The sequence below is a fragment of the Micromys minutus genome (assembly GCF_963924665.1).
Source record: "Micromys minutus genome assembly, chromosome: 7".
In the NCBI taxonomy this organism is placed as follows: Eukaryota; Metazoa; Chordata; class Mammalia; order Rodentia; family Muridae; genus Micromys; species Micromys minutus.
This window is the reverse complement of record NC_137976.1, coordinates 66572677-66596977: the sequence shown is the minus strand read 5'-3', so window position 1 is coordinate 66596977 and position 24301 is coordinate 66572677. Positions and strand designations below refer to the sequence as shown.

Here is a 24301-nt window from a genome sequence, read left to right as displayed (position 1 = left end):
GCAACTAAAAATGAAATGAAAGAAAATGAGACAGGTTGATAGAGTTTGAAATAAACTTTATTTTTTCCCATTGACAGGTCATCTGAAATAATTCTAAATAAATACCCAAATAATAAAACGATTAAGAAACATTGTAAAAGAAAGTATTAACATATTAACTCCTATTTTAATATCACATTTAAAATTCTATTACATATATCTGTTTGGATAAAAAAAATCACTACAGGCAATTTTATTTGAGGCAGAAAATATTTCTAAATACATAGACATGATCTCTCTCTCTCTCTCTCTCTCTCTCTCTCTCTCTCTCTCTCTCTCTCTCTCTCTCTCTCTCTCTCCCTCGTCAAAACGAAGAGTGAGTTCTAGGTTAAATATAATCAAGGAATTTCCCTGTCTTTGCTATTTGAGATTGTGACCACAACAGGCTGTTGGCTGAAAGGGAGGCTGAAGTGGGGGCCGGGAAGAAGAAAAAAAAAAGTCTCCTGAGCGTCTCTGCAAAACATTCTAGCCACAGCAGCACTGGACGGAGCTCTCAAATCAAATCAGAATACAGATACAAGGAGATCTTATTCAGTTGGAGCAAGGGGGACATTTATTAGCTCACTGACAAGTCCTGACTCCTGTGATTAACCTCTAATGCCATTCATGCCAGCACCCAATCACGAGCCAGACCAGAAGTTCAGAGATGCTTACAAATTGCCAACAAGTGTGGCCACTCTACGTCAAGGGCTCTAAAACCGTGGCAGAGAGGAAGAACAGCTTTACAGAGGATGCCCAGCTGGTAAGAATCGACTGTTCATGATGCTCTGCTCACTTGAAGACTCTCATTGGCTGAAAGGAAGAAACACCCCGCCTCTTTGCAAATCTGTTTAAAGGGGGAAAGTGTCTAAACTTCTATGTCTGATGGCATTTGACCCTATTGCTTTCAGTCTCCTGGCTACATACCTAGATATTCTCAGGTGTATATGTCTATTTTATAGAATTGTTCCCCATCTGTTGATATCAAAGAGAGTTGAAGGAAATGAATTTTGAAACTTCACGGTGTGCTACCCTACAGTACTGCCCCGACCCTTACATCCAGCGGTGAGTTTCAATCTGACTTAACGTCTGTCAAAACCGAACTGGTGTGCCTGTGTGTTCTGTGTTTCTGCTGTGTACTAAAGAAGCCCTCCTTGTTTAGTGAGCATAATGATACTACTTTGGACTTTGTATGGGCTTAAAGTGGTTTATAGACATCTTTCTAGAGTGGTCCTATACTTTATTTCTTGAGTTACTAAGTGACAGACTTTGAAAACATCCCTCTTTTAAAATTTGTCAGACTACTGAACTCAGAGAGAGAGAGACAGACACACAGAGAGAGAGAGAGAGAGAGAGAGAGAGAGAGAGAGAGAGAGAGAGAGAGAGAGAGAGAGAGAGAGGAGAGAGAGGAGAGAGAGATGGCAGGGGTAAAAGATGAGGGGGGATTTGGGAGATATTGGAGGTTGGAGGAGGGGAATGGGGTTAATCATTATCAGAGAATTAATTAATTAAAGCATTACTTAAAATTGTCACACCATTTAAGATGTTAAAAAATATTACAATGTATCAGTTGCCATGTTCAGTCCCCACCCACCCAAATAAAATTTCATTGGGCAGGGATATAACAAACTATTGGGCAATTTTCAAGTCAAAATAAACCCTGGAAATTTTTATTTATATCTTAAAACTAGATAGCCACTGCTATGGGGAACAGATTGTGGCTTGTCTTTTCAGCTCTAAAGAATGTTTTCTCTTTGATTTGTTTCAAAACAAACATCATCTTTTGACAAATATGACTTCTAAAACCTGTGATGCAACGGAATTTTGTTTGTGTTTTGTCGAAAAATATTTACCTAGCACAGAGAAGGACTATTAGGGAGAGTTCACGATCCTGTGTGCCTCTGTCAGGGGAAAAAGACTGTTTCAAATTAGCGTTTGCTATTTTTAAACTGGCGAATGAAATCTGAAGAGTGCTATCCGTGTAAAGTTATGGGAGACGTTAACACCACACAAAGCACTGTGACGTTGTTCGTTTAACGGCATGAGATTTGAAGGTGGAATTTGGTACTTTGTAAGACTCCCAAGAGAGATCCAGAGTGTTGAGAACGACAGGGTTACAAAGGGGTTAAACGGACACTTGCCACCTGTGCAGGCCAGAGGATCACACAAGAATCTGAGTCCTAGTGCTGCGCAGGACTAGGTTACCACAGCCGTTGCCTTGGATTGTGAAAGACTATTTATTTTCATCCGTATAATTCACCCTCTTGTCTGGATAGCTCTTTCCCTTCCTGTGAGGTTTTCTGGTGGGAAAAACAGAAGAGGAAAGATACAAGAAACGTGGAATACAGAAAGAGAAGACAGATTACAGACTCAAAGGAGAGAGACGCAGCCAGACACAGAGACATCATTAATATATCTCCCAGGTTGAAAGGTGAAATGTGCAGTCTTTTGCCTCCTCCCTTGTTTTCTCTACAGCAGCAGTCTTAAAAAAAAAAAAAAAAAAAAAAAAACAGTGGAGCCAGAATTTATCTTCTCGGATGGCCCAAACATTAAACTTAGCTGGAGCTGAGGGCAGGAATGACAACAAAGCAGTATGCCCAATTATTGAGTTCTCAAAGACCTTCCAGCAATCTTGAAAATCAGTCACTTCATTCACTAGCTTCTGGACTCATGTTTCTAAGAACACAGCTGTGACTCAGCAGCAGCCTTTCCCTTGTTCTCTCCTGGGCCTTCCCTGAAGACTGTGTTGGATTTGCAGTGGCTTTACAGATTCCTAGCTTATGGACTAGCAAGCCCCTTCCTTCCTACACCCATCCTTTGCACAAATTTCTGGTGGTGGATGAGAACAAGCAAAGGGTTTGCTTTTCATGATCAGTCAGTACATATAGGTGGGATGTAAGTTCGCAACACACTGAGAAATCCAAGACAATCAGTCTTTTTAAACGATTTTAAGTTTTAAAGGGCCTTTATTTCTGTAGCCTTCCCAGCTTGGGAGAAGGTACAAGAATATGTACAGAGCTAGGAGTCCGGGGTAACGCTGTTTCGGAAAATTTATAAAATTATTTTCCTTGGGCAAAATGTCTCCTCATGTATTATAATAATGTAACCATAAAACCATGTAGAAAAGAAGACATGTGGATACTAAGCCTCCTTTTGGAAGGTGCATGTGTACAAAAGTTCATGAGAACACAGGTGCGGTGGCTCATGTTTGTAACTCAGCACTGGAGGCTGAAGCAGGAGGATTGCAAATTCTGGACCAGCTAGAGAGATTCTGTCTGAGAAGAAAAAAAAAATCCATTATGTTCATTACTGACATCTGATTAACTCTATAACACTTACATAGTTAATATTCAATGGCTCCTTAAGCATTTTAACTTTTACATAATTTAGTTTCCCACACGCTACTATTATCTCTCCTTAGTGAATAGACAAGGAAGTGAAATATTACTTCAGAGAGAGGAAATGAGAGAGGTGAAAACATAAAATATATTACATGAATATGTTTTTTCAATAAAAAGAAGAAACCGAGTATCAACACAAGAGCCCAGCACCGTTCTCTAGGCTGTCCAGTCGGTGAATAGCGTGAAATGATTTTTCTAAGCAGACAACCCTGGTAGTTCTCAGTTTACAAAATCTATTTTAAGAAAGACCAAATTTAATCATTCCATAATCATAGTCTACATACTTACACTTGTCTTTCCTGACCTTGTCGTTGAGAGAAGCTCAAAGAAGACATTGGTGGTTATTGTTGTATTAAAAAGGGACTGGGAAGGTTGATATTTTTAACTCTATGCTATGGTAACTCATGAGTTTCTTTTTTATATAGAATAGAGTCAACAGCATGCTATTCTGGCTAATTGATGAAAACTAATACCAAGTAAAAAGGGACAGTTAATATGCATTTCAAAGTACTATAATCTACTAAATATTTCACCCTCTTTTTTTTCTTTCTACCTGAACATATTGACATATTATGCATTTGATTGTGTTCTGAATCAATACAAATTTGCCATTGTTCTTCTGAGAAAAAGGAAGCCATTACTATCCGTGGAGCTTTGTGTCTGGCAATATTGGCAGTTACATGGAACAAGAAAGGATGGATAAAAGTCACATAATCTGTTATTTGATTCCCGATCCAATTTTCAGAATGATATTAGAGCAAGAATAAATGGTGCAAGATTAGCAAACAAGTCAGTGGGTTCATTTTCTAATAAACAAAACCCATGTCCAGTAAGTCTATTTGCTATATTTAGCCAAACGAATACTTAAAAGTAAAAAAGTCAGTATCTAGACTTGAAGTTGACGTTTGTGATATAAATTGTGTCCCTTACATTATTTTCTCTTAGAATCAGCATCTAGTTTGCTAAACACACTTTGAATCCATTCTGTGACACAGTTGATTCTTCAAAATATCAAGATATTAAGCCTGTGGGAATTATAATAAATGCAGACGTCATTTTGAAATATTGTGACAATTGAAGTAAAAAGGCTAAACGTAAAGACACCATGACAATGTGATCCATTTATACAATATTTGTATTCTTTCTGTCAGCCTCTACTTAAAGGCAGCTTACGGTGCTGAAACGTTGTAAGAGTGCTTCTCATATAAATTAGTTTTTGGTTCGTTTGTTTGTTTTTTGCTTGAAGGTCAGCTTTGTTAACTGTGCCTTATAAATATATCCTAAGTGGGAAGGTGGTAACAGCCCAGGTACAGAGGAAGACCATTTCCTTCGTGTTGAGAAAACTCACACAAAGGCACCGCGCCGTTACACCTCGCATGGGCTTCGTCATCTGGTCTTCCTACACTGGCAGCCTTCGTACTCTTGGACCAGGGAAGCTGGCTTCCAAGGATGGCGCTGACAGTTCCCCGGCCTCGGCGTTTGTACTGACGTCAAACAATGGGGACATCAGGAAGAGAGCAAACGGAGAGTGAACTTAGGCTATGATTTCTCTGGTGGACTTCTTGTTGAGCTTCTCAGTAAAGCAGGCAGGCCTTGTAAGACGAGCTTCCCAGAGACTCACGTTTCCAAGACATTGCTGTCGTTTTTTTTTTCTTTAATGTTCCATGTAATGAGCACTTGTAGTTACTGCTAATTCCGAGGAGTCACAACAGAGCCATTATTTCTAATTACAGTTAGAGTTAAAAACAAAGATTATAAACTCTTTATGTGCTCTTAGGAAGACTGCCTAAATAAATAATACATAATATAATTTCTCGTGATGAATAACAAATACAACTGTATCTTTTGATGGGAAAGTCAGACTTGGGCTTCTCCAATGATTAGGTTTATCTTGCTGACCTCTATAAGAAGTGCAGCATATTTAAGTGTGTTTATTTTGTCCAAATTCAGTTCTTATACAAAGTAAGACCTAGGACATGAACAAATACACTTCAATCAAAGGAATATCAACTTCTAATTCATCTATATGGCCTAATATAAACATCAGGCATAGTTACGAAGAACTTCAGGATTTTATCACAATGGTATTATTGTATTTATGTATTATATTTCTCATTCCTCTAAACATGTACACTTTAGAATTAAGTTCCACAGGCCTTAGAGGGGCTATGTTACCTGTCTCCAAAGAAACACTAGCAAAGATAAGATGAAAATGTAGAAAGCTCTTGTTTAAATTCAAAGCTCCAGATCAAAAGCATACTTACCAGTAAAAAGGACACGTTGTTAGATTCATATAAGATCTTACAGTTGACTGGTCTCTGTGTATCTGACCCACTTGGAAGGTGGAAGGATGGCGGCCTCTCTAAGAAGCTCCATCCTAATCTCTAGAATATATGAGTACACTAAATTATATGCCCAAAAGGAATAAGACAGCTACTAATTAGGAGTTCCAATTAGCCAGTTTTGGAAGATAGGCTAATTTGGATTTCCTATGTGCACACAGTGTAAACGTTAAGTGTCTTTAAAGGTAGAAAAGTCAAAGTGATATAATGTGAAAAAGACAGCACAACATCTCTAACTTAATGCTTTGAAGATGGGAAAGGGTCAAGGCAAGATAAACAGGCAGCTTCTGAAGGTTAGGAAAATAAGGAAACAATTTTATTCCAGAGAGGGAACTGAGCCCTGCCAACTCTTTGGATTTCAGCTATTGTGTAAGGCTCCTGACCCACCAACCTATAAGATAAACTTTGTGTGGCTTTCCATCACTAAGTTTGGGGTAACTTGTTATAACAGCTAACAGAAATGATCTACCAATTGCTGGATATTTATCCTCAAACTACAGATTTAAAAAAAAAAAAAAAAAACTATGTCTTACTTTAGTTTGTTTGAGTGATATACTCTGTTTATGTCAGTCTTTAGGCTGCAGAGTCAGGGAGGCAGAAGATAAATGAGATACATTCCCAAATTTCAGGGTACTCCAAGTAGGATGACCTCTGTGGGAAGAATACAAGAATAACAGCAGAACTACAGTGTTTAAGGGCACTTGGAAAGCCATCAGGGGCACCACTGGAAGCAACCATCTGAGAGGAGAACCAAATTGGAGTAGTGATTTTTGTTAACAGTGTTTGTTAATTTTTCTCAAATGGTTTTATGTGAAGTCAGATTTGACTTTTTAACAGTATCACTAATACTTTGAGGCTTGAATGTAGTTTCAGGAAACACAGGACACACACACACACACAAACACACACACACACACACACACACACACACACAAACACACACACACACACACACATAATATTTACCTCTGATTTTCCCGAGTATGGAGATATATGTCCCATCCATAATTAGTGGCTGTGATGGTTAAGTTTGGCTGAAATCTTGAAATTGGTTAATATGCCAATGCATAGTTATCAGGTCACACTTGAAGAAACAGCTCTGGCCCTTCCTGTGCTCTGGGGCTCCTCACTCATTTGAGATTTGAGATAGAGAAATTGAGCATGCACTAAAGGAATGTGAAATACACATTTTTACCAAGTACTTCAGATGCCCCTCTTGTTTGCACACTACGACATCAGTAAATGAACCCGAGGCCCAGTTCCCCCAAAGAAACGTACAGTCTGGGATGAACCTTCCCAGAGCAAGACTTTATGGTCTCCCTTTACTTAAAAGGAAAAAAAAAGTCGAGTGTAAGATAAAAGTGACAGTTTCAATCTGTGATGCAGGACAAGAAAGCAAAGTTTCTGATTAGCTGTTTTGAAGCTCAAATTTGTCTCGACAGGGCTTCCAGCTCCTTTAAAGAGTTCACAAAGACTAGTCCTCCAGCAACAGTGGTGGATGGATAAAGCACTGTAATTATGATCAAAGGCCACCAGCTCCTGCCTGGGTAATTACACATTTCCCGGCTTCTGAAAGTCACTTTGTTCCGTTCAGAAGAAGATGAGAAACGGACACAAGTGATGTGTACTTATTGGTTAGTCAAGGTTTTGGAAATGACAGTCATTAATTTTTTTTTTTTTTTACCTTAAGCCATAAGAATTGGGGGAATTTAGATGGCAGAAAATAATTATGACTTAATTCTATTGTTTATTAGTATTATTTACCTTCTCCATTCTCACTTATCTCTCCTTCTAATTATAAATTTGAGTTTCTGAAAATGAGATTGAAGCTAGTAAGGCTGAAAGACAAGAACCTAAGGACTGGCTTTTCCCTGCCACTTTCAAACCTCCATTACCTCTTGTAAACTTTGTTTCAAATGAGCAAACATAATTTGCCAGGCTCAACAGCAACCTCCCATTCTCAAATCCCATTAACTCATGGCATCTCTTATAATTGAAGGCAAAATTGGAATTAAAATAGTAAGTCTGAGAAAGCCTTTTGAGTCAAGAAACAGGGAAGAGTGTGATAATTTAATCAGCCACATATTTTACCAGAGGAGGTTTTTAAACATGGGCATTTTATTGCATGCTTAGTAACATGAGGTACAATAAATGCTAGAGCAATACAAATTTATCATGAAGGAGCAGTGTGGTACAGGCATTAGTTTTAATACTATATAGTATGCTGCATCCCTAGTCTGTGGATTGCTTTTAATTAGCCTGGAGCTTCATCAGTGTGGTCAAGTTTTGGACCATCTTTTAAAATAGCAAATGTAAAACCTTTCATTTTATAATGAGCACTGGTTAGGGCTGGAGAAATGGCTCAGCAGTTAAGAGCACTGACTGCTCTTGCAAATGTCCTGAGTTCAATTCCCAGCAACCACAAGGTGGCTCACAACCATCTGTAATGAGATCTGATGCCCTCTTCTGGTGTGTCTGAGGACAAATACAGTGTACTCATGTACATAAAATAAATATTGGCTTTTCTTTCTTCCCATCTTATTTTTTTTCTATTTCCCTGACCAAATTAAATCGTGCCATTTACTTCTTAATTACAAGTTAAAGTATACAAATAAAATATCCGAGAGTGGCCCTGCTTTCTTCCAGTTTTGCTAGGATATTGTGCCCATCATTTAATATGAAAACATTAAGAGGCATGGCTCTTTTTATAACTTGTTTTACTTGAGACAATGAATGAAAATGTGACATTTGATAAGATTTCTTTTTTTCTATAAATTGTTAGCAATCACAAAACTTCTAGTATGAATGAAAAATGAACTAACATCTTGACTAAAAAATATAATTGAACGAATCTTTGCTTTTTTTTTGTATTCTGGAGAGGCTGCACTGAGTTCTGTTGTGATTTCTCATTACCTGGGGATATGAATAAATGACTTGCTGTCAGTTGGTACAGACATATATATTGATACTATCCAGTCTCACACCGTCATAGTGAAAAACTTCCTGTGTTTCTCTGTCCTACTAGTTGGTAGATGATGTCTTACTTAGGTCTTATATATATATTCACATATATGTTGCCTTAAAGTCTTCAAAAGAGTAAATTAAAACTGTTTTCTATTTGCCCTCATTTCTCCTTTTAAAGAAAAACTTGATGACACCAATAGTATGTTAAATAGCTTAAAAGTGTCATGATAATTTTTAATCAGTTCAAGCTCTAATTTGCAAAAATAAAACTTCACCCATTTCTGAAGCTAAAAAAGAAATTATAAGAACATATCAAAACTAAAAGTGTATAGATGAAACTAAGAAAATAATATCTTTTTTGAATTTTATAAAAGAATTTTTTTCTGTATCTGGATTGTTTTTTTTTTTTAGTGTTTTATTGTGATTTTAATTTTCTTTTCTTTTTTTTTAAACGACTTTATTTAACAAAACAAAGATAAATGTACAGATTTTAAACATTTTTTGCTTAAAATTATACTTTTTTGTCGGTACTGTTTTTTCAGACATTAAAATAATTTTTCACATAAACCATGTGAATATATTTTTTTTAGTCAGTACTTGATTTTTTTCAAGAACCCGACAGTACGCATTGAAAACCCAATAGTTACAATAAGCATAAAGTACATGCAAAACAAAACGAAACATGGAAACAGTCAAAGTCTTCTTGTTTGTAAATATATGTATATTTTTATTTGTTTTCTTTATTTCTTGGACTTCATACAGTCTGTGAGTTGTTTCTGGGGGAGTGCAAGCCTCTGGGGTTAGCATCCCACTATCAGTGACTGCATATTATGTCTGTTCTTTTGTGACTGGATTATCTCACTCAGGATGATATTCTCTAGATGCAGCCATTTTCTTAAGAATTTGGTTAAGTCATTGTTTCTGGTGGCTGAGTAGTATTCCATTGTGTATATGTACCACAATTTTTGTATCCATTCATCTTCTGAAGGACATCTGGGTTCCTTCCAGCTTCTGGCTATTATAAATAGAGCTGCTATGAACATTGTGGTGCATATATCTTTGTTGTGTATTAAAGTGTCTCTTGGGTATATGCCCAGAAGTGGAATAGCTGGGTCTTCAGGTAGTACTATATCCAATTTTCTGAGGTATCGCCAGACAGATTTCCAGAGTGGTTCTATTAGCTTGCAACCCCACCAACAGTGGAGAAGTGTTCCTCTTTCTCTGCAGCCTCGCCAGCATCTGCTGTCATTTGAGTTTTGGATCTTGGCCAATCTGACTGGTGTGAGGTGGAATCTCAGGGTTGTTTTGATTTGCATTTCCCTGATGGCTAAGGATGTTGAGCACTTCCTCAGATGTTTCTCTGCCATTCGGTGTTTCTCAACTGAAAACGTTTTGTTTAGCTCTGTACCCCATTTTTTAATAGGGTTATTTGATTCTCTGGTGTCTAGCTTTTTGAGGTCCTTGTACACCTTGGATATTAGGCCTCTATCTGATGTGGTGTTGGTAAAGATCTTTTCCCATTCTGTTGGTTGCCGTTTTGTTTTCTTGACGATGTCTTTAGCCTTACAGAAACTTTGCAATCTCAATAAGTCCCATTTGTTAATCTTTGATCTTAGAGCTTGAGCCATTGGTGTTTTGTTCAGAAAATTTTCTCCTGTGCCTATATGTTCTAAAGTTTTCCCTACTTTCTCATCTAATAGTTTCAGTGTATCTGGTTTAATGTGGAGATCTTTGATCCACTTACACTTGAGCTTTGTACAAGGAGATAAGAAAGGGTCTATTTTCATTCTTTTACATGTTGAGTGCCAGTTGGACCAGCACCATTTGTTGAATAGGCTGTCATTTTTCCATTGAATGTTTACGGCTCCTTTGTCAAAAATCAGGTGACCATATACATGAGGGCTCATTTCTGGATCTTCTATTCTATTCCATTGATCCACATGCCTATTTCTGTACCAGTACCATGCAGTTTTCAGCACAATTGCCTTGTAATATAGCTTGAGGTCAGGGATAGTGATTCCCGCAGATGTTTTCTTGTTGTTGAGGATGGATTTAGCTATTCGAGGTCTTTTGTTATTCCATATGAAATTGCACATTGATCTTTCCAATTCCATGAAAACTGGGTTGGAATTTTGATGGGGATTGCATTGAATCTGTAGATTGCTTTTGGTAGGATGGCCATTTTTAAGATGTTGATTTTTCCAATCCATGAGCATGGGAGATCTTTCCATTTTCTGAGATCCTCCTCAATTTCTTTCTTTAGAGGTTTGAAGTTCTTGTCATACAGGCCCTTCACTTGCTTAGTTAGAGTCACACCAAGGTATTTCATAGTTTTTGTAATGATTATGAAGGGTATGTTTTCCCTAATTTCTTTCTCCACATGTTTGTCCTTTGAGTACAGGAAGGCTACTGATTTGTTTGATTTAATTTTGTATCCAGCCACTTTGCTGAACTTGTTTATCAGCTGTAGGAGTTCTCTGGTGGAATTTTTGGGGTCACTCAAGTACACTATCATGTCATCAGCAAAGAGTGATGTTTTTATCTCTTCCTTTCTGATTTGTATCCCCTTGATCTCCTTTTGCTGTCTAATTGCTCCAGCCAGGACTTCCAGTACTATGTTGAATAGGTAGGGGGAGAGTGGGCAGCCTTGTGGAGTCCCTGATTTTAGTGGGATTGCTTCAAGTTTCTCGCCATTAAGTTTGATTTGGCTGTTGGTTTGCTGTATATTGCTTTTATTATGTTTAAGTATGGGCCTTGGATTCCTGTTCTTTCCAGGACTTTTAACATGAAGGGGTGTTGGATTTTGTCGAATGCTTTCTCAGCGTCTAGTGATATGACCATGTGATTTTGGTCTTTGAGTTTGTTTATATGGTAGATTACGTTGATGGATTTCCTTATATTAAACCATCCCTGCATCCCAGGGATGAATCCTACTTGGTCATGATGAATGATCGTTTTGATGTGTTCTTGGATTTGGTTTACAAGGATTTTGTTGAGTATTTTTGCATCAATGTTCATAAGTGAGATTGGTCTGAAGTTCTCTTTCCTTGTAGGGTCTTTGTGTGGTTTAGGTATGAGGGTTATTGTAGCCTCAAAAAATGAGTTGGGTAATATTCCATCTGATTCTATCTTTTGGAATAGTTTGGCGAGTATTGGTGTTATATCCTCAATAAAAGTCTGATAAAATTCTGCACTGAACCCGTCTGGACCTGGGCTTTTTTTGGTTGGGAGGCTTTTGATGACTTCTTACCTACATTTTCAAGGAGATTTGTAAATAATAAATATTTAAATAAGCTGATAAACCCCTTGAGGCTGGAAGACATGGAACAAAGGAAACCAGATACCATGAATACCTCAATTTCATTACAAAGTACAAAGGTATTTAATAGGGTTTAGTATGTATTAAGTGCTAGATTCATAAAATATGAAGATTTTAAGAGCTCAGAATATCATTACTTCTTAATTAGAAACATTGTGAGTACTTTATAGTTGGTAGGTAACTCTATGTCTATAAGACCCTGCATCAGGATCCTTCTTATCAATGCTTTATACTTATTGTTATTATTTTATATCATTTTAATTGCTTTAAATTATATTATATATTTAGATTTTACACACCATGTAACCTGCCCAGGGTAGATCAGTTGGACATACATATGTAGTCTCCTGTTATCTACTACTTTATATTTTGTATGGTCAATGCCCCTGCCTAACTTTTCCTCTAGACTCTACTCATCCAAGGCCTGGTGGAGTCTAAGCTATGTCTGTTTACTTAAAGATGGAGGTGTTTCTCCAGTTTGCTGGTGACAGATGTGTGAGGAATAGGTATGGTATAGAAATGAGATCTCTGGAGCTGGAGAAGCAGAAGGGTTGTTTTTAAAAAAGTATTTCAGGATGATCATCAAAAGGAGGAAATCATATTTCCAAAGAGTTGGAGGAATCTGTTGAGGTAAAAATATTCAAAAGGTAACCTTTTATCCCACACTAGTACCGTCACCCGTAGGACCACACGACATGTGCGGACCCGGCTGCTACTCTGCCATACAATCTGCAAGCTGCCCTCTGCACTCAGATCTCATCAGGCAGACCACCCTAGCTGTTTCTATCCTGGGTGATCCATGTCCACCCCAGCGTGTTGTTTTCACTCACTTTCCCTTGGCAGATTGTAGCCAAGCCTTGCACACACATATCCCAACTTAATGGCAGGCTTTGTTCATCCTGCCACTACACCAAATTTGAACTCAATTAAGATGCCACATCAAAGAACACACCAAAATACTCTGACCCAATTGGTATAATATAATGTGCCAACCTAGACAAATCAAAAGATCCTGTACAGTTTCATCCCTTATAAAACAGTCATAACAACCTTTATCCATATAGAGATGTGCCGAGAGAAACATTTTTGTCTGCTTCCATGTCGTCCTTTCTTGAATCTCCCTTTCTCCTTTTCTTCTGCCTTACCAAAACTTTGTTTCCACCCTACTCTCTACTGTCCAATCATGTATGGCCTTAAAACAAATGGGAAAAAAGCTGAGTAGGAATGAATTGACTACATAAACTTAAGACTGATATCCTGAAATAGCTAATCTAACTTTTGAGAGGAGACGAACTTTTAAAATAGTTTTGCATGGTGCTAGGGATGGAAACCAGGGCCTTGTGCATGTTGGGTAAGCACTCTAACACTAAGCTGGAGGACATGACCCACAGCCCTGGAGAATATAAATTTTAAGGAATAATTTTTACTTAATATAATACCACAGAGCCAAAATTGAGGGAAATTATTTCTGCCTCGAGAATAAAAATTTTTATCTGAATAACAGAGACCTCCCACACAGAGCTTCAATTTTCAAAGCCAGAAATTACTTAGTTTGGAAATGTGAGGTGGATTATTTCAGAGGCCCTCCTTCTAATTGATTTTAATGCAATAATTTTGCTCTCTATCAATCCCCAAATCCTATCTGCTTACTTCAGCTTTTGAAATTTGCTGAGTTCTACATACTGTAAACCCTATCAGATTAATCTCACCCCCCCCCATTTTCTCTTTAAAAATATGCTGTTTGCCTCAGTATAGTAATTTAACTGAGTTCAACAATCAGAACAGCTTTATTTCAGAAAAACATCATGTTTTCTGGATCCGCACAAATCACATTCACTTACTGAAGCTTATGGCAAAATAAGAACCTTTATAAAGCATTTTTTCTGTAATGGGGTCTTCTTCTCATTTCACAGAGGCTTCTTCCAACATTTCCTTCTGATAACATCCCACCAATACTTTTTAACAGTTCTGCTGCTTCTTCATCTCCAAAAGATCTTATCCCTATTCCATTCCTATTACCTGAGATCAAACTGTTACCAGCAAACTGGGAAAATACTTCCATCTTTAACGAAACAGCCAAGGCTAGAACTCCTCCTCAGTTGGTGGATGAGTAAGTCTAGAGAAAAAGTTAGGCAGGCCTTCAATCAAGGAAAAAATAAGGACAGTGTACCTTGCAAGAAGAGAACCTGTTGCTCTGAGACTTGAAATCCTTATCCTGGAGATTAAAATACAGCACGGCTGATATGAGTTTTTGAAGGCAAAAACTATTCCTTTCTAACAGCTTGCATACACACTGAACATAGCTGTTGTTATGTAAGAGAAATCTCAGTTTCTTTCTAATTTGAATTTCCTTCATGGACAGTGAGGTTGAACATTTTATCCTGTTATTGTTCAACTGCATTTCATCTTTTATGGTGTTTCTTTCATCAGTCTGCTTCAGATGCATTATTTGACTTCTTGTTATTTGATGATTTTAGTTCTTTGAATGTGCTAGATATTAATATTCTGGTAGACATATAGACACCAAATATTTCTCATATTCTGTAGACTAACTCTTCACTAAATTAACCACTTTTTGTAAGAAGCTTTTTATTTTATGAAATCACAATTGTTAACTTCTGCCATCATTTTCTAAGTAATGAGAGCGCTATTCAAAAAGTGTCTACATATGCCTATATAATCAATTATTTCCCTTCTTTTTCCAGTAACAGATTTTTATAATGAAGTTTTTAATCAGTTCAGAGTTGGTTCTTATACAGGGTGGAAGATAGTAGTTTCATGTCTGTACATATAGATATCTACTTTTTACAGTATATTTATAAAAGATGCTATCTTCTCTTTTCAAAGTATATTTTCAGCATCTGTGATAGTTAATCTAGATTGTCAACTTGACACAATCTAGAGTCACTTAGGAGAAAAATTTCTGGGAGTGTCTATGAAAAAATTTCCAGAATAGGTAAGCTCAGGTAGGAAGACTCATTCTAAACATGGGTGACACAATTTCATGAGCTGATTTTCTAAATTGGAGAAAAAGAAGAAAGGGAGCTGAGTACTGAAGTTCATTTCTCTTTTTCTCCTCTTGACTTGGACAAAATGTGATGAACCATGTCACATGCTGCCATTCCTTCCTGCCACACCCGACTAGACCATGAGTCCAAAGAAGCGTCTCAAGTTGCTTTGGTAGATATTTTGCCACAGCAACACAAAAGTTACAGTATCATTGTAAAATATAGCATCTGGAGATGGATGGATTCTTACTGAGATTCTTTGTTCTGTCCTGCTGTCTATTTTTTTCTGGTTCCATGCTGTTTTGTTTATATGTCTCTGTAGTATAATTTGTAATCAGGTATGATGGTTTTATGTCAAGTATCCTCTTTGCTAGGATTTGCTTGGGTATCTGAGGTCTTCTGACCTCCATATGAATGGTTAAGTTTTCCATTTTTAATAAAATGGAAACTTTACAGGGAATTCACCCAATTACCAGATGTAGCAATACAGCCATGTGTACAATATTAATTACTCCAGTGAATAAGATTGAAGTGTCCTTCTATCTTCTACACTTTTGTGCAGTATCTTCAGTGTAATAAAGTTTTCATTGTAGATATCTTAGGGTTTTATTACTGTGAAGAGACACCATGACCACCACTCTTAGAAAGGAAAATATTTCATAGGAGCTGGCTTATCGTCTCAGAGGCTTATTTCATTATCATCATGGCAGGAAGCATGGTAGCACACAGGGAGTTATGGTGCTGGAGGAGCTGAGAATTCTCCATCTTGATCTGAAGGCAGCCAGAGAAAGACTAGATTAGTTTCACACTGGGAATAGCTTGAGCATTAAGACCTCAAAGCCCCACCTCCACAGTGAGGAATTTGCTCTAACAAAGCCATACCTCCTCCAATAAGGCCACACCTCCTAATAGTGCCACTCCCTATGGGCCAAGTATTCAAACACCATGAGTCTATGAGATCCATTCCTATTCAAATCACCACAGTAGAGTGCTTTAACATTTTTGGTTAGGTTATTCCCTCTTGTAATTTTCTTTGGGAAATAATGAGATTGTGGGGTTTTTTTTTTTTTCTTCATATAGTTGTTATTGTGTTCAGACTTGCATATTACTTCAGTATTAAATCACTTTGCCACAAGTGTTTATTAAATATACTAGTTTTCTAATTTGGAAAGTGTCTCTTACTTATAAAATCATATAGTTTAAAATAGTATGTTCTTTCTGTATTGTTTCTTTAATAATGCTCTCTACTAAATTTGGCACAAAGTGAAATTTATCAGTTACTAGGAGAAGATGTCTACTGAACTCCTGGTTTCATGTGCCTGGGATACCATTTGGATTTTTTTTAATTCTCAGCTTACATCTATCTTTGATGACGTGGTGTGTTCCTCATAGAAAACACATGGATACACTCTGTTTTTTAATATGATCTCCCAATCTATGTATATTGATTGATATGTTGGGAAACTTATTATTGTTAATAATGAAAAATATATATTTGTTTTCATTATTTTTCCAGTTGTATAGTGTTTGATATTTTCTTATTTTTCTTTCCTTTAACTGCCCTTCTAATATTGCTTGTTAGTTCTTATATTGTCCTGGGTATGGTTTTCCTCTGAGTAAAGGTTCCCTTCTTTAAGGATTGTCTTTGGAGCTGTCTTAGTAATGACAAATTTCTCCAACCTCTTTTTAACATGGAAATGTATGTTACTTCCTTAATTGCGACAGGCAGTTTTTCTATTATAGAGCGGTGTAGATTGGTGATTACTATCTTTCAGAGTATGAAATATAACTGCCCAAGTCGCAATGGCTTTGAAAGCTTCTGTTAAGGTATCAACTATTATTCTGGTGGCTTATCCTTGTATGTAACTTAATGTTATTCCTGTAACTGTCCATTTGCCTTTTGTTTTATATATTTGGCATTTTTCATTATAATATGATATGAGAAAATTATTTTCTAGTCTTAACTGTTTAGTTGTATTGGAATGACTTTTTTTTTACTTTTCTGTTGTTGTTTCCTCAAGCCTTCTTTCTTCCCATGACATATTGTTTCATGTCATTCTAAAATAAGAAATGTAAAAATATGTAAGAAAGGTGGACTTTGATCTACTGACATTAGTTTCTTCATAAAAATCACAAAACTATATCATATGAAATGAAGTTTAACATGGAAATAGAAATGGTGAATAAATTTGTTTTTGAGATTAGAGACGGTATCTTGGTGTTTACTTTTTGGTATAGTTAGGTTGCTTTATCAAAAATAAGTAATAAGAGTATAGTAGAGATGGTGGACACTGGGAAAAGCTTGAGTTTGAAGTTGCCATGGATGTCAACTCTCAAATAATGATATTCAATTTCGACCAATGATAATCTTGAAAGGAAACTGCCAGGCTAAATAACTAAAGTGACTTTGGCAGAATTATCTTACAAATTCCTTTGTTGAGTAGAGGAAGATTGTAAATAATAGTTTTTTCTGATGCACTTTCACCTTCAAGAACTCAAAGAGCTCTGTCAAATAGATTCCAATTTCGTTGCTAGCCTTCCAGTGGGTAGATTCTCATACACAGCAGTAATGGCTGTGACCTAGACACTAACATCAAGGTTTGAGTCCATCAGTTTAAGATGTTAAAATTGTGAAAATCTATGTAAAGGGACTACCTATCTACACTTCTGATTTTGATGGGGAACAGTTTATCAAAGTTATTAATAAAAGCCATACATTAGTAACTTTACCTGGAGAGAGCCCAACTCAGCAGGACTTCCTTAAGGATATGCATTTTCTAGAGCAGACAGGTGACAGCTAGTGGAAATGCAGGTGAATAGGTGCTAGGCTGTGTCTGCTCTCCGAAGCTTAGCTCTAAGATGTGCTGTGTATCTTATATCTTCAAAATCTTCATTAAGTCATAACCCACAAAACTGCTTAATTTAGGCGGACAGAATCAGGACAAAATAGTTTTGTTCCTAAAAGCTGTGTGATTGTCACTCTACTTTCCTATCATAGTACTCCAGCTTTCTGAATGCCTCTGTTGCCCCCACATGGAACTCTGCCCTCTGGGGTTCTATGGCAGCCAAGCTTTCATAGGTTCTAATAGTAATTCTAATAGGTTCTTTTCATGTTTGTTTTAAGTTTATTTGTTCTGTTTTGTCCAAGCATGTTTAGTTTCTTGTTTCTTATTCTAAAATCTTTTTGTTGTTGTTGCTCTAAAAGTTTTCTATTTTTTATGGGACTAGATATCAATAACTTCTCATTGTTTATCATTTTGAAACTAGAACATTTTATTAGGGAAAAGCATCTCTAGGTTTTCCTGTGGTTCTTGGTGCTTGAGAGAGAAATTCTTGGATTGCAATGATTCTTCCAGTAGAGTGGAAGAGATTAAAGAAATAAATGAGTAGCTTCTCTCTTGTATGTTTAAAGTATTAATAGTGAATACTATCCACCCAATCAGCCTACTGATTTGTAACACAATTTTGATCCTGTTAGATAAAACTGGAAAGTTGTGTCCTGTATACCAGGAACATATTTTAATTATGAATCTTAGAGTTAACCTCTAAAATATGGGAAATGCTGAGCTAAGGAAAAATATATTAATATTTTATTACTTTATACTCTTCATTACAAACACTCAAAATGACAGGTGATGTGGCAAAATGAAAAATACAGATTACTAAACTGAAATGGATCTGAAAGATAATAGTGTATTTTCTTCTCTTTGTTATAGTTCAATAAAATCAGTTTAATTTTAGCTTAAATAAATATTTTATTCTCTGGATTTGCTATGAGAGGGCTAACAATTTTATCTCACTATGTCAAACAGTCAATAAAAGATAGAAGCCATAAAAACGTTTAGTATATTTTTAAAAATATCTCTACATGAATTCATTCTAGAAACTATTTTTAAGTTACATATTTGTAGAAGAGGTATACCACTGATTACCTTGAGTTTTTTGGGGTATTCCAACTTCACAAAAGGTATTTTCTAAAAATCTTTCAGTATCAATAAAACAAGCTAAACAAATGATCAGTACAGCAAACTGAAAGATCTGATGTGTCACACAGTCTTTCCTGTATCTAATATTGACTTAGAAATTTTGCTATATCCTGGAAACCAAAACACTCTTCCCTGATCTTTCAACACATCTCTGGACTCAATTCCTCTCTCTCAAGCCAGACCATCCTATTTCCCACTGTCATGCCCTCAGTGAATTCCATGTTCATTTTTTGTGAGCTGGAAGGGATTTTAATCTAAGAGTGAGTGTGAAGAAGCCAGACATTAGCTTCTACACTTTATTTGGAATGCCTAGGTAGTTGTACCATGTACCCATTCTTGTGGTTCTTAGAACTATAATTGATGAGTCTCTTCTGTAGTGATTTCAGTCCCTGCATAGGAGCAGAAGACAATGCCCAAATTAAGGACCCACAGGTTTGGGAGACTGAAAATAATGTTTCTGACCCATGTTAAACAACTTTTCCCATACAGGAACAAAGTATAAATGGACACAGTGTAAAAATCTTTGAAAGTCATTTAGAGAAAGTGACAATTTAGTCCCAGGTTGTTCTCTGTCTTACAAAAAGAAACAAGTAGCAAAAAAAAAAAAAAAAAAAAAATCATCAGCTTTTCTTAGACCCAACAAGTACTGACTTCTATATTTGAAGTATTTATTTCTTGGAGACAAAGATAGTGCCTCTGACTAATGTTTGCAAATATCAGTATCTCTGTTTGAAAGCTTCTTTCAAGCTCTGTTTCACAGCATCCCTAGTTAAAAGAGGAAATGGAGTCTGAAAGAGCTGCAGAGCTTCTGTGAACCACTGAGTTCATATTACCTGCATCCTGGTTCATCAGTAGAGGACAGTGATACAGGACAGCCCAGAACAATAGACCTAGAGAAACACAATCATAAAGCATCTTAGAGGTCACAAATCTGAACTTCTAGTGTTGATGTTATCCTCTGAAGTCCTCAGAGCCCAGTTGCATTATAATGAGCTAAATGTCTTTACCAGGTCTGTGTGTTTTATTTCATTCTTTCTTTAACCCATAACTTATTTCAACAATAAGATTCCTGTATTTTTCAAGCACAATATTATATTCGTTGGCTATAGAAACAAACATTAGCTATGATCTCTTCAATGTCTTGTTTGTTTATAGCTCAATTCCTCTGCAGAAAAGTTTAATGACCTAAAACAAAGATTCCATCAAATGAGATATTAAGTCACTAAGCCAAGACTCTGTAGAGCTTTGAACGTCAAACTTACTTAGACTTAACTGACTTCTAAGACCATATTCTTTGTCTTCTCTATCCTACCATAACATCTAGCCTTAAAAGACATTGGGGTTGAGGGCATGTGAACAGCGGCCATGGCCAAGCACTCAGAAGTATTGTTCATGCAGCCTGACATCGTTTGCTGAAGAATCGTGTCATTAATAAGCAATTTTAAAGTTGGATTTGTGAAATTCACAACCCTGATTATTCTTTTTCCTTTCATTCTCTCTACCTCTCTCTCTCTCTCTCTCTCTCTCTCTCTCTCTCTCTCTCTCTCTCTCTCTCCTCTCTGTCTCTCTCTCCGTCTGTCTCTCTATTTCATTCTTTATCCCTCTCCCCCCTTTTTCTCTCCTTTCCTTTCCAAAACCAATTTTGAAGATAAAAATTCGTTGACCAATAATGAAAGTTCTGATCCTATATCTTACCAAAAATGCCAATTTTCAATATAAATTTTCTAGTCATGTTCAATTTTTTGTCTTTCTTTATTAGATACTCTGTATTTAAATTTGAAATTTTATCCCCTTCCCCCACTTTGCTCCCATCTCCCCTCCCCCTCAGCTTGTCTCCATGAAGGTACACTCACTCCTACCCTCTCCACCTTGGTGCCTTGGCATTTTTCTACATTGGGAAAACATGCCCTCACTGGACCAAAGGCCTCTTCACATTTTTATGCCAGACACTACTATCTTCTGCTACATATGCAAATGGAGCCATGAGTCTTTCCATGTGTGCTCAATGGTTGGTGTTTTAGTTCATGGGAGTTGTGGAGGATTTGGTTGGTTGATAATATTTTTCTTCCTATGAGGTTGCAACCTTTTTCAGCGTCCTTCAGTCTTTTCTTTAGTACCTTCATTGGGGTCCCTGTGTTCAGTTCAATGGTTAGCTGCAAGCAGGCTCAACTGTATTTGTATAACTATGGCATAGCCCCCGGGGAGGCATCTCTATATGGTTCCTGCCAGTGAGTACTTCTTGGTATCTGCAATATTGCTTTGGTTTGGTAGCTGCATATGGGGTGGATTCCAAGGTGAGGCAGCATCTGAATAATCTTTTCTTCAGTCCCTGCTCCTCTATTTGACTCTGTATTTCTTCCTGTGAGTGTTTTGTTTTCACTTCTAAGAAGGACTGAGGCATCCACAATTTGGCCTTCCTTCTTTTTGAGCTTCATAAGGTCTATGAATTGTTTTGTGGGTATTCAGAGCTTTCTGGGTCTAGTATCTGCTTCTCAGTGAGTACATACCTTGTGTCTACTTTGTTACTGGGTTAGCTCACTCAGGATGATAGTTTCCAGTTCCATCCATTTGCCTAGAATTTCAGTCATTGTTTCTAATAGCTGAGTTGTACTCCATTGTGTAAAGCATTAATAAAATATAATAACATTTATTATGAAATACTTGATAATTCTAGGATATTTAGTTTTTATTTAAACATTAAATATATCAATATTTCATGTCCTATTATAGTGAATGTGAGAGTCATATTTATTTTCCCAATGCCTAAAGAAACCTTAGCCTTTCCTATGTGTATATAGCTTAAGTATATGCATTTTCTAGAGCAGATAGGTGACAGCTAGTGGAGATGCAGGTAAACTGTTTCTAGGATGTGCCTGCTCTCTGCAGCCTAGCACTACACTTGGAAATCAGTTTTTGAAATATTGAAATATTATAATATTTATATTATAAAAATAAACTATATTTGACATAAAATAAGAAAACAAAGGTATCTATAATCAAAACTTACCTCTTTTATACTCTTCATTTAATGATGAAATTTTCATAATTTAAAATTGGCCATGGCTGGGATATTTACAAGCTTTTTACAAGTTTGCAAATGATACAATTCAGAGATCTTTCCTGTAGGAATAAAGTTGTTGAATGTGTGTCAACATACCTCTAGATAGAGAGAACGAGAAAGGTGCTGATCTGTAAGAGCTACCCACAGAGCCTGCCTTAGTTGGATGGTATTGTCTTCGATTTACGCTTAGGAGGCTGATTTTGTGCTGATCAGGACCCAGCTCTGTTTACTGTGTGTAAACTCCCAAGTGGAGTAATTGAAAGGTGAAGCAAATGTCATGTTGCAGTCATTGTAATTTTTGGGTTTTTGCAACTGGCAGGCTTTCTTGAGGACCAAAGTCAACATGCTGAGGATGGTGGAGAAGAAAGTTGAGAAGAACTTGAGCTCTTGGTCATGCTATTGAATTAACTAATTCTAGAATCACACTTCAGGCATTTTATCATGTGAAAGGCATATTTTAAAGCCACATTTAATTGGGGTGTATATTTCTTGTAGCTGAAGGTAACCTGACTAATATACCAATTAACCTTTTTATAGATAAAAGTCAGATAATTTCTACAGCCAGGACAGTTAAGAAAGTTCACATAAGGTCTTATTAGCACTTCTATTTTCAAAGCTGGTCTTTTATTTTTAATCTTAAGTACAACTTAGAATTAATTATAGCTTTTAGTATATGAAAGTGTTATTTGAACCTAAGTCCTTTATGTGAAATGCAACCAGAAAGGAGCTGTTTAAAGAGTAGGAACAGTATGACTGTATGTTCATGTAATTATGGGCACTGATGATCATGTTAATACTTAATATAGAATGTAAAGTAAAAAGAATTTTCGCTAGCAGAGGAAGTTACATTACAATTTAACCTTGCAAATGTGTGCAGAGTCCATTAATTTTGGGAGTTAATACCATATTTATAAAATATATCATCAGTAAGCATATATCCAGTTAGAAACAGATGAGTCACATTTAATTAAACATTATCACTATAATTCCTTGGAAATTCTAGAGCTTATAGAAGCAATGCAAAATACCTTAATATGTTATAATCATACGATTCTTTAACATAGAAACACCATGCTGTTGAATAGATGAAAAGAAGTCATGAACTGCACCTCCATAATCATCAAGATTGTTATAGATGGCTCACAGCAACTGGGACAAAACAATGACTGTGGGTGCTCTTCTTGAGGAACTGAAAACTATGGGGGAGATTATTGTTGCAAATATGAAGTTGTACATTCTAGTAAAACATACAACATTTGAAGTGTTCAAAGTCAAACTCTACCCTGAATTTAAGTACTAGTCTAATGATAAGAGACAAGAAAACATAGGTGAGATATGTATATGTATATATATATATATGTATCACTAAACAACATATTTCTCATATATATATATATATATATATATATATATGAGAGAATGATGGATATATGTATATATCACTGAACAACATTCATATATATGAATATAAATACACATATATGTACATATATTATGCATGTAACAAAAATTATTGAAAAAAGATGCCATTAATTTTAAAGGCAGCAAGAAGTGGTATGTAGGTTGGCTTGGAGGGAAGAAAAGGGAAGGGGAATGATGTTATTATATTATAATACAAAAATATATTATATATATTCATATACATGAATGTTATGCAGTGATTAAGTAAACTATAACAATAGCATGATATTGGCTGAGGTATTGGCTCATATGCGTAATGAGATGCTAGCTCACAAACAAAAAGCTTCCTAGTGGAACTGAATGATGATTTATCCTAGGTTAATGAAACCTAAGTGGCTCTGTTGCTAATGACATGAACATGGTACCATCTTTGGTTCCTTGCCTATGTAAAGGGTTTTCATGCATCCACACCTACAAAAATCATGTACATTGACAAAGAGGGATATCTAACATTTTTAAAGAACAATAGAGAAATATATATGTTTGTGACCATATACAAGTCATAGAATATTGAACTCACTTATTTTAAAAGGTCTTTTTACATCTTGTGGAAGCTTCTGGATGTTAAAAATAGAGCAACCCAGGGGCTGAGTCTCAAGATTACTTCCAACATTCTGGCCAAGTTTCCTGAGCTGTGAGAAAGAAAGCTGGTATACACTCAGAGCTCCACACACCACTAGCATTACCTCAAAGATGAGAACTTCATTTGAACACATTAGCATTACTGCAGGGCACTAAATT

At 36.3% G+C, this 24301-nt stretch overlaps 1 protein-coding gene across 4 annotated transcripts in view; it reads left to right on the top strand.

Moving 5' to 3' along the window:
* Positions 1–924: 924 nt before the first annotated feature.
* TP63 (tumor protein p63) overlaps positions 925–24301 on the top strand; it is a gene marked incomplete at both ends in the record, with an annotated part of 205897 nt that continues 182520 nt past the window's right edge. For all 4 annotated transcript variants that reach the window (XM_080919390.1, XM_080919389.1, XM_080919394.1 and 1 more), the window contains one exon: positions 925–1083. In XM_080919390.1, coding sequence (XP_080775516.1) covers positions 1022–1083 — 62 coding nt within the window. The remainder of the gene's footprint in view (positions 1084–24301) is intronic.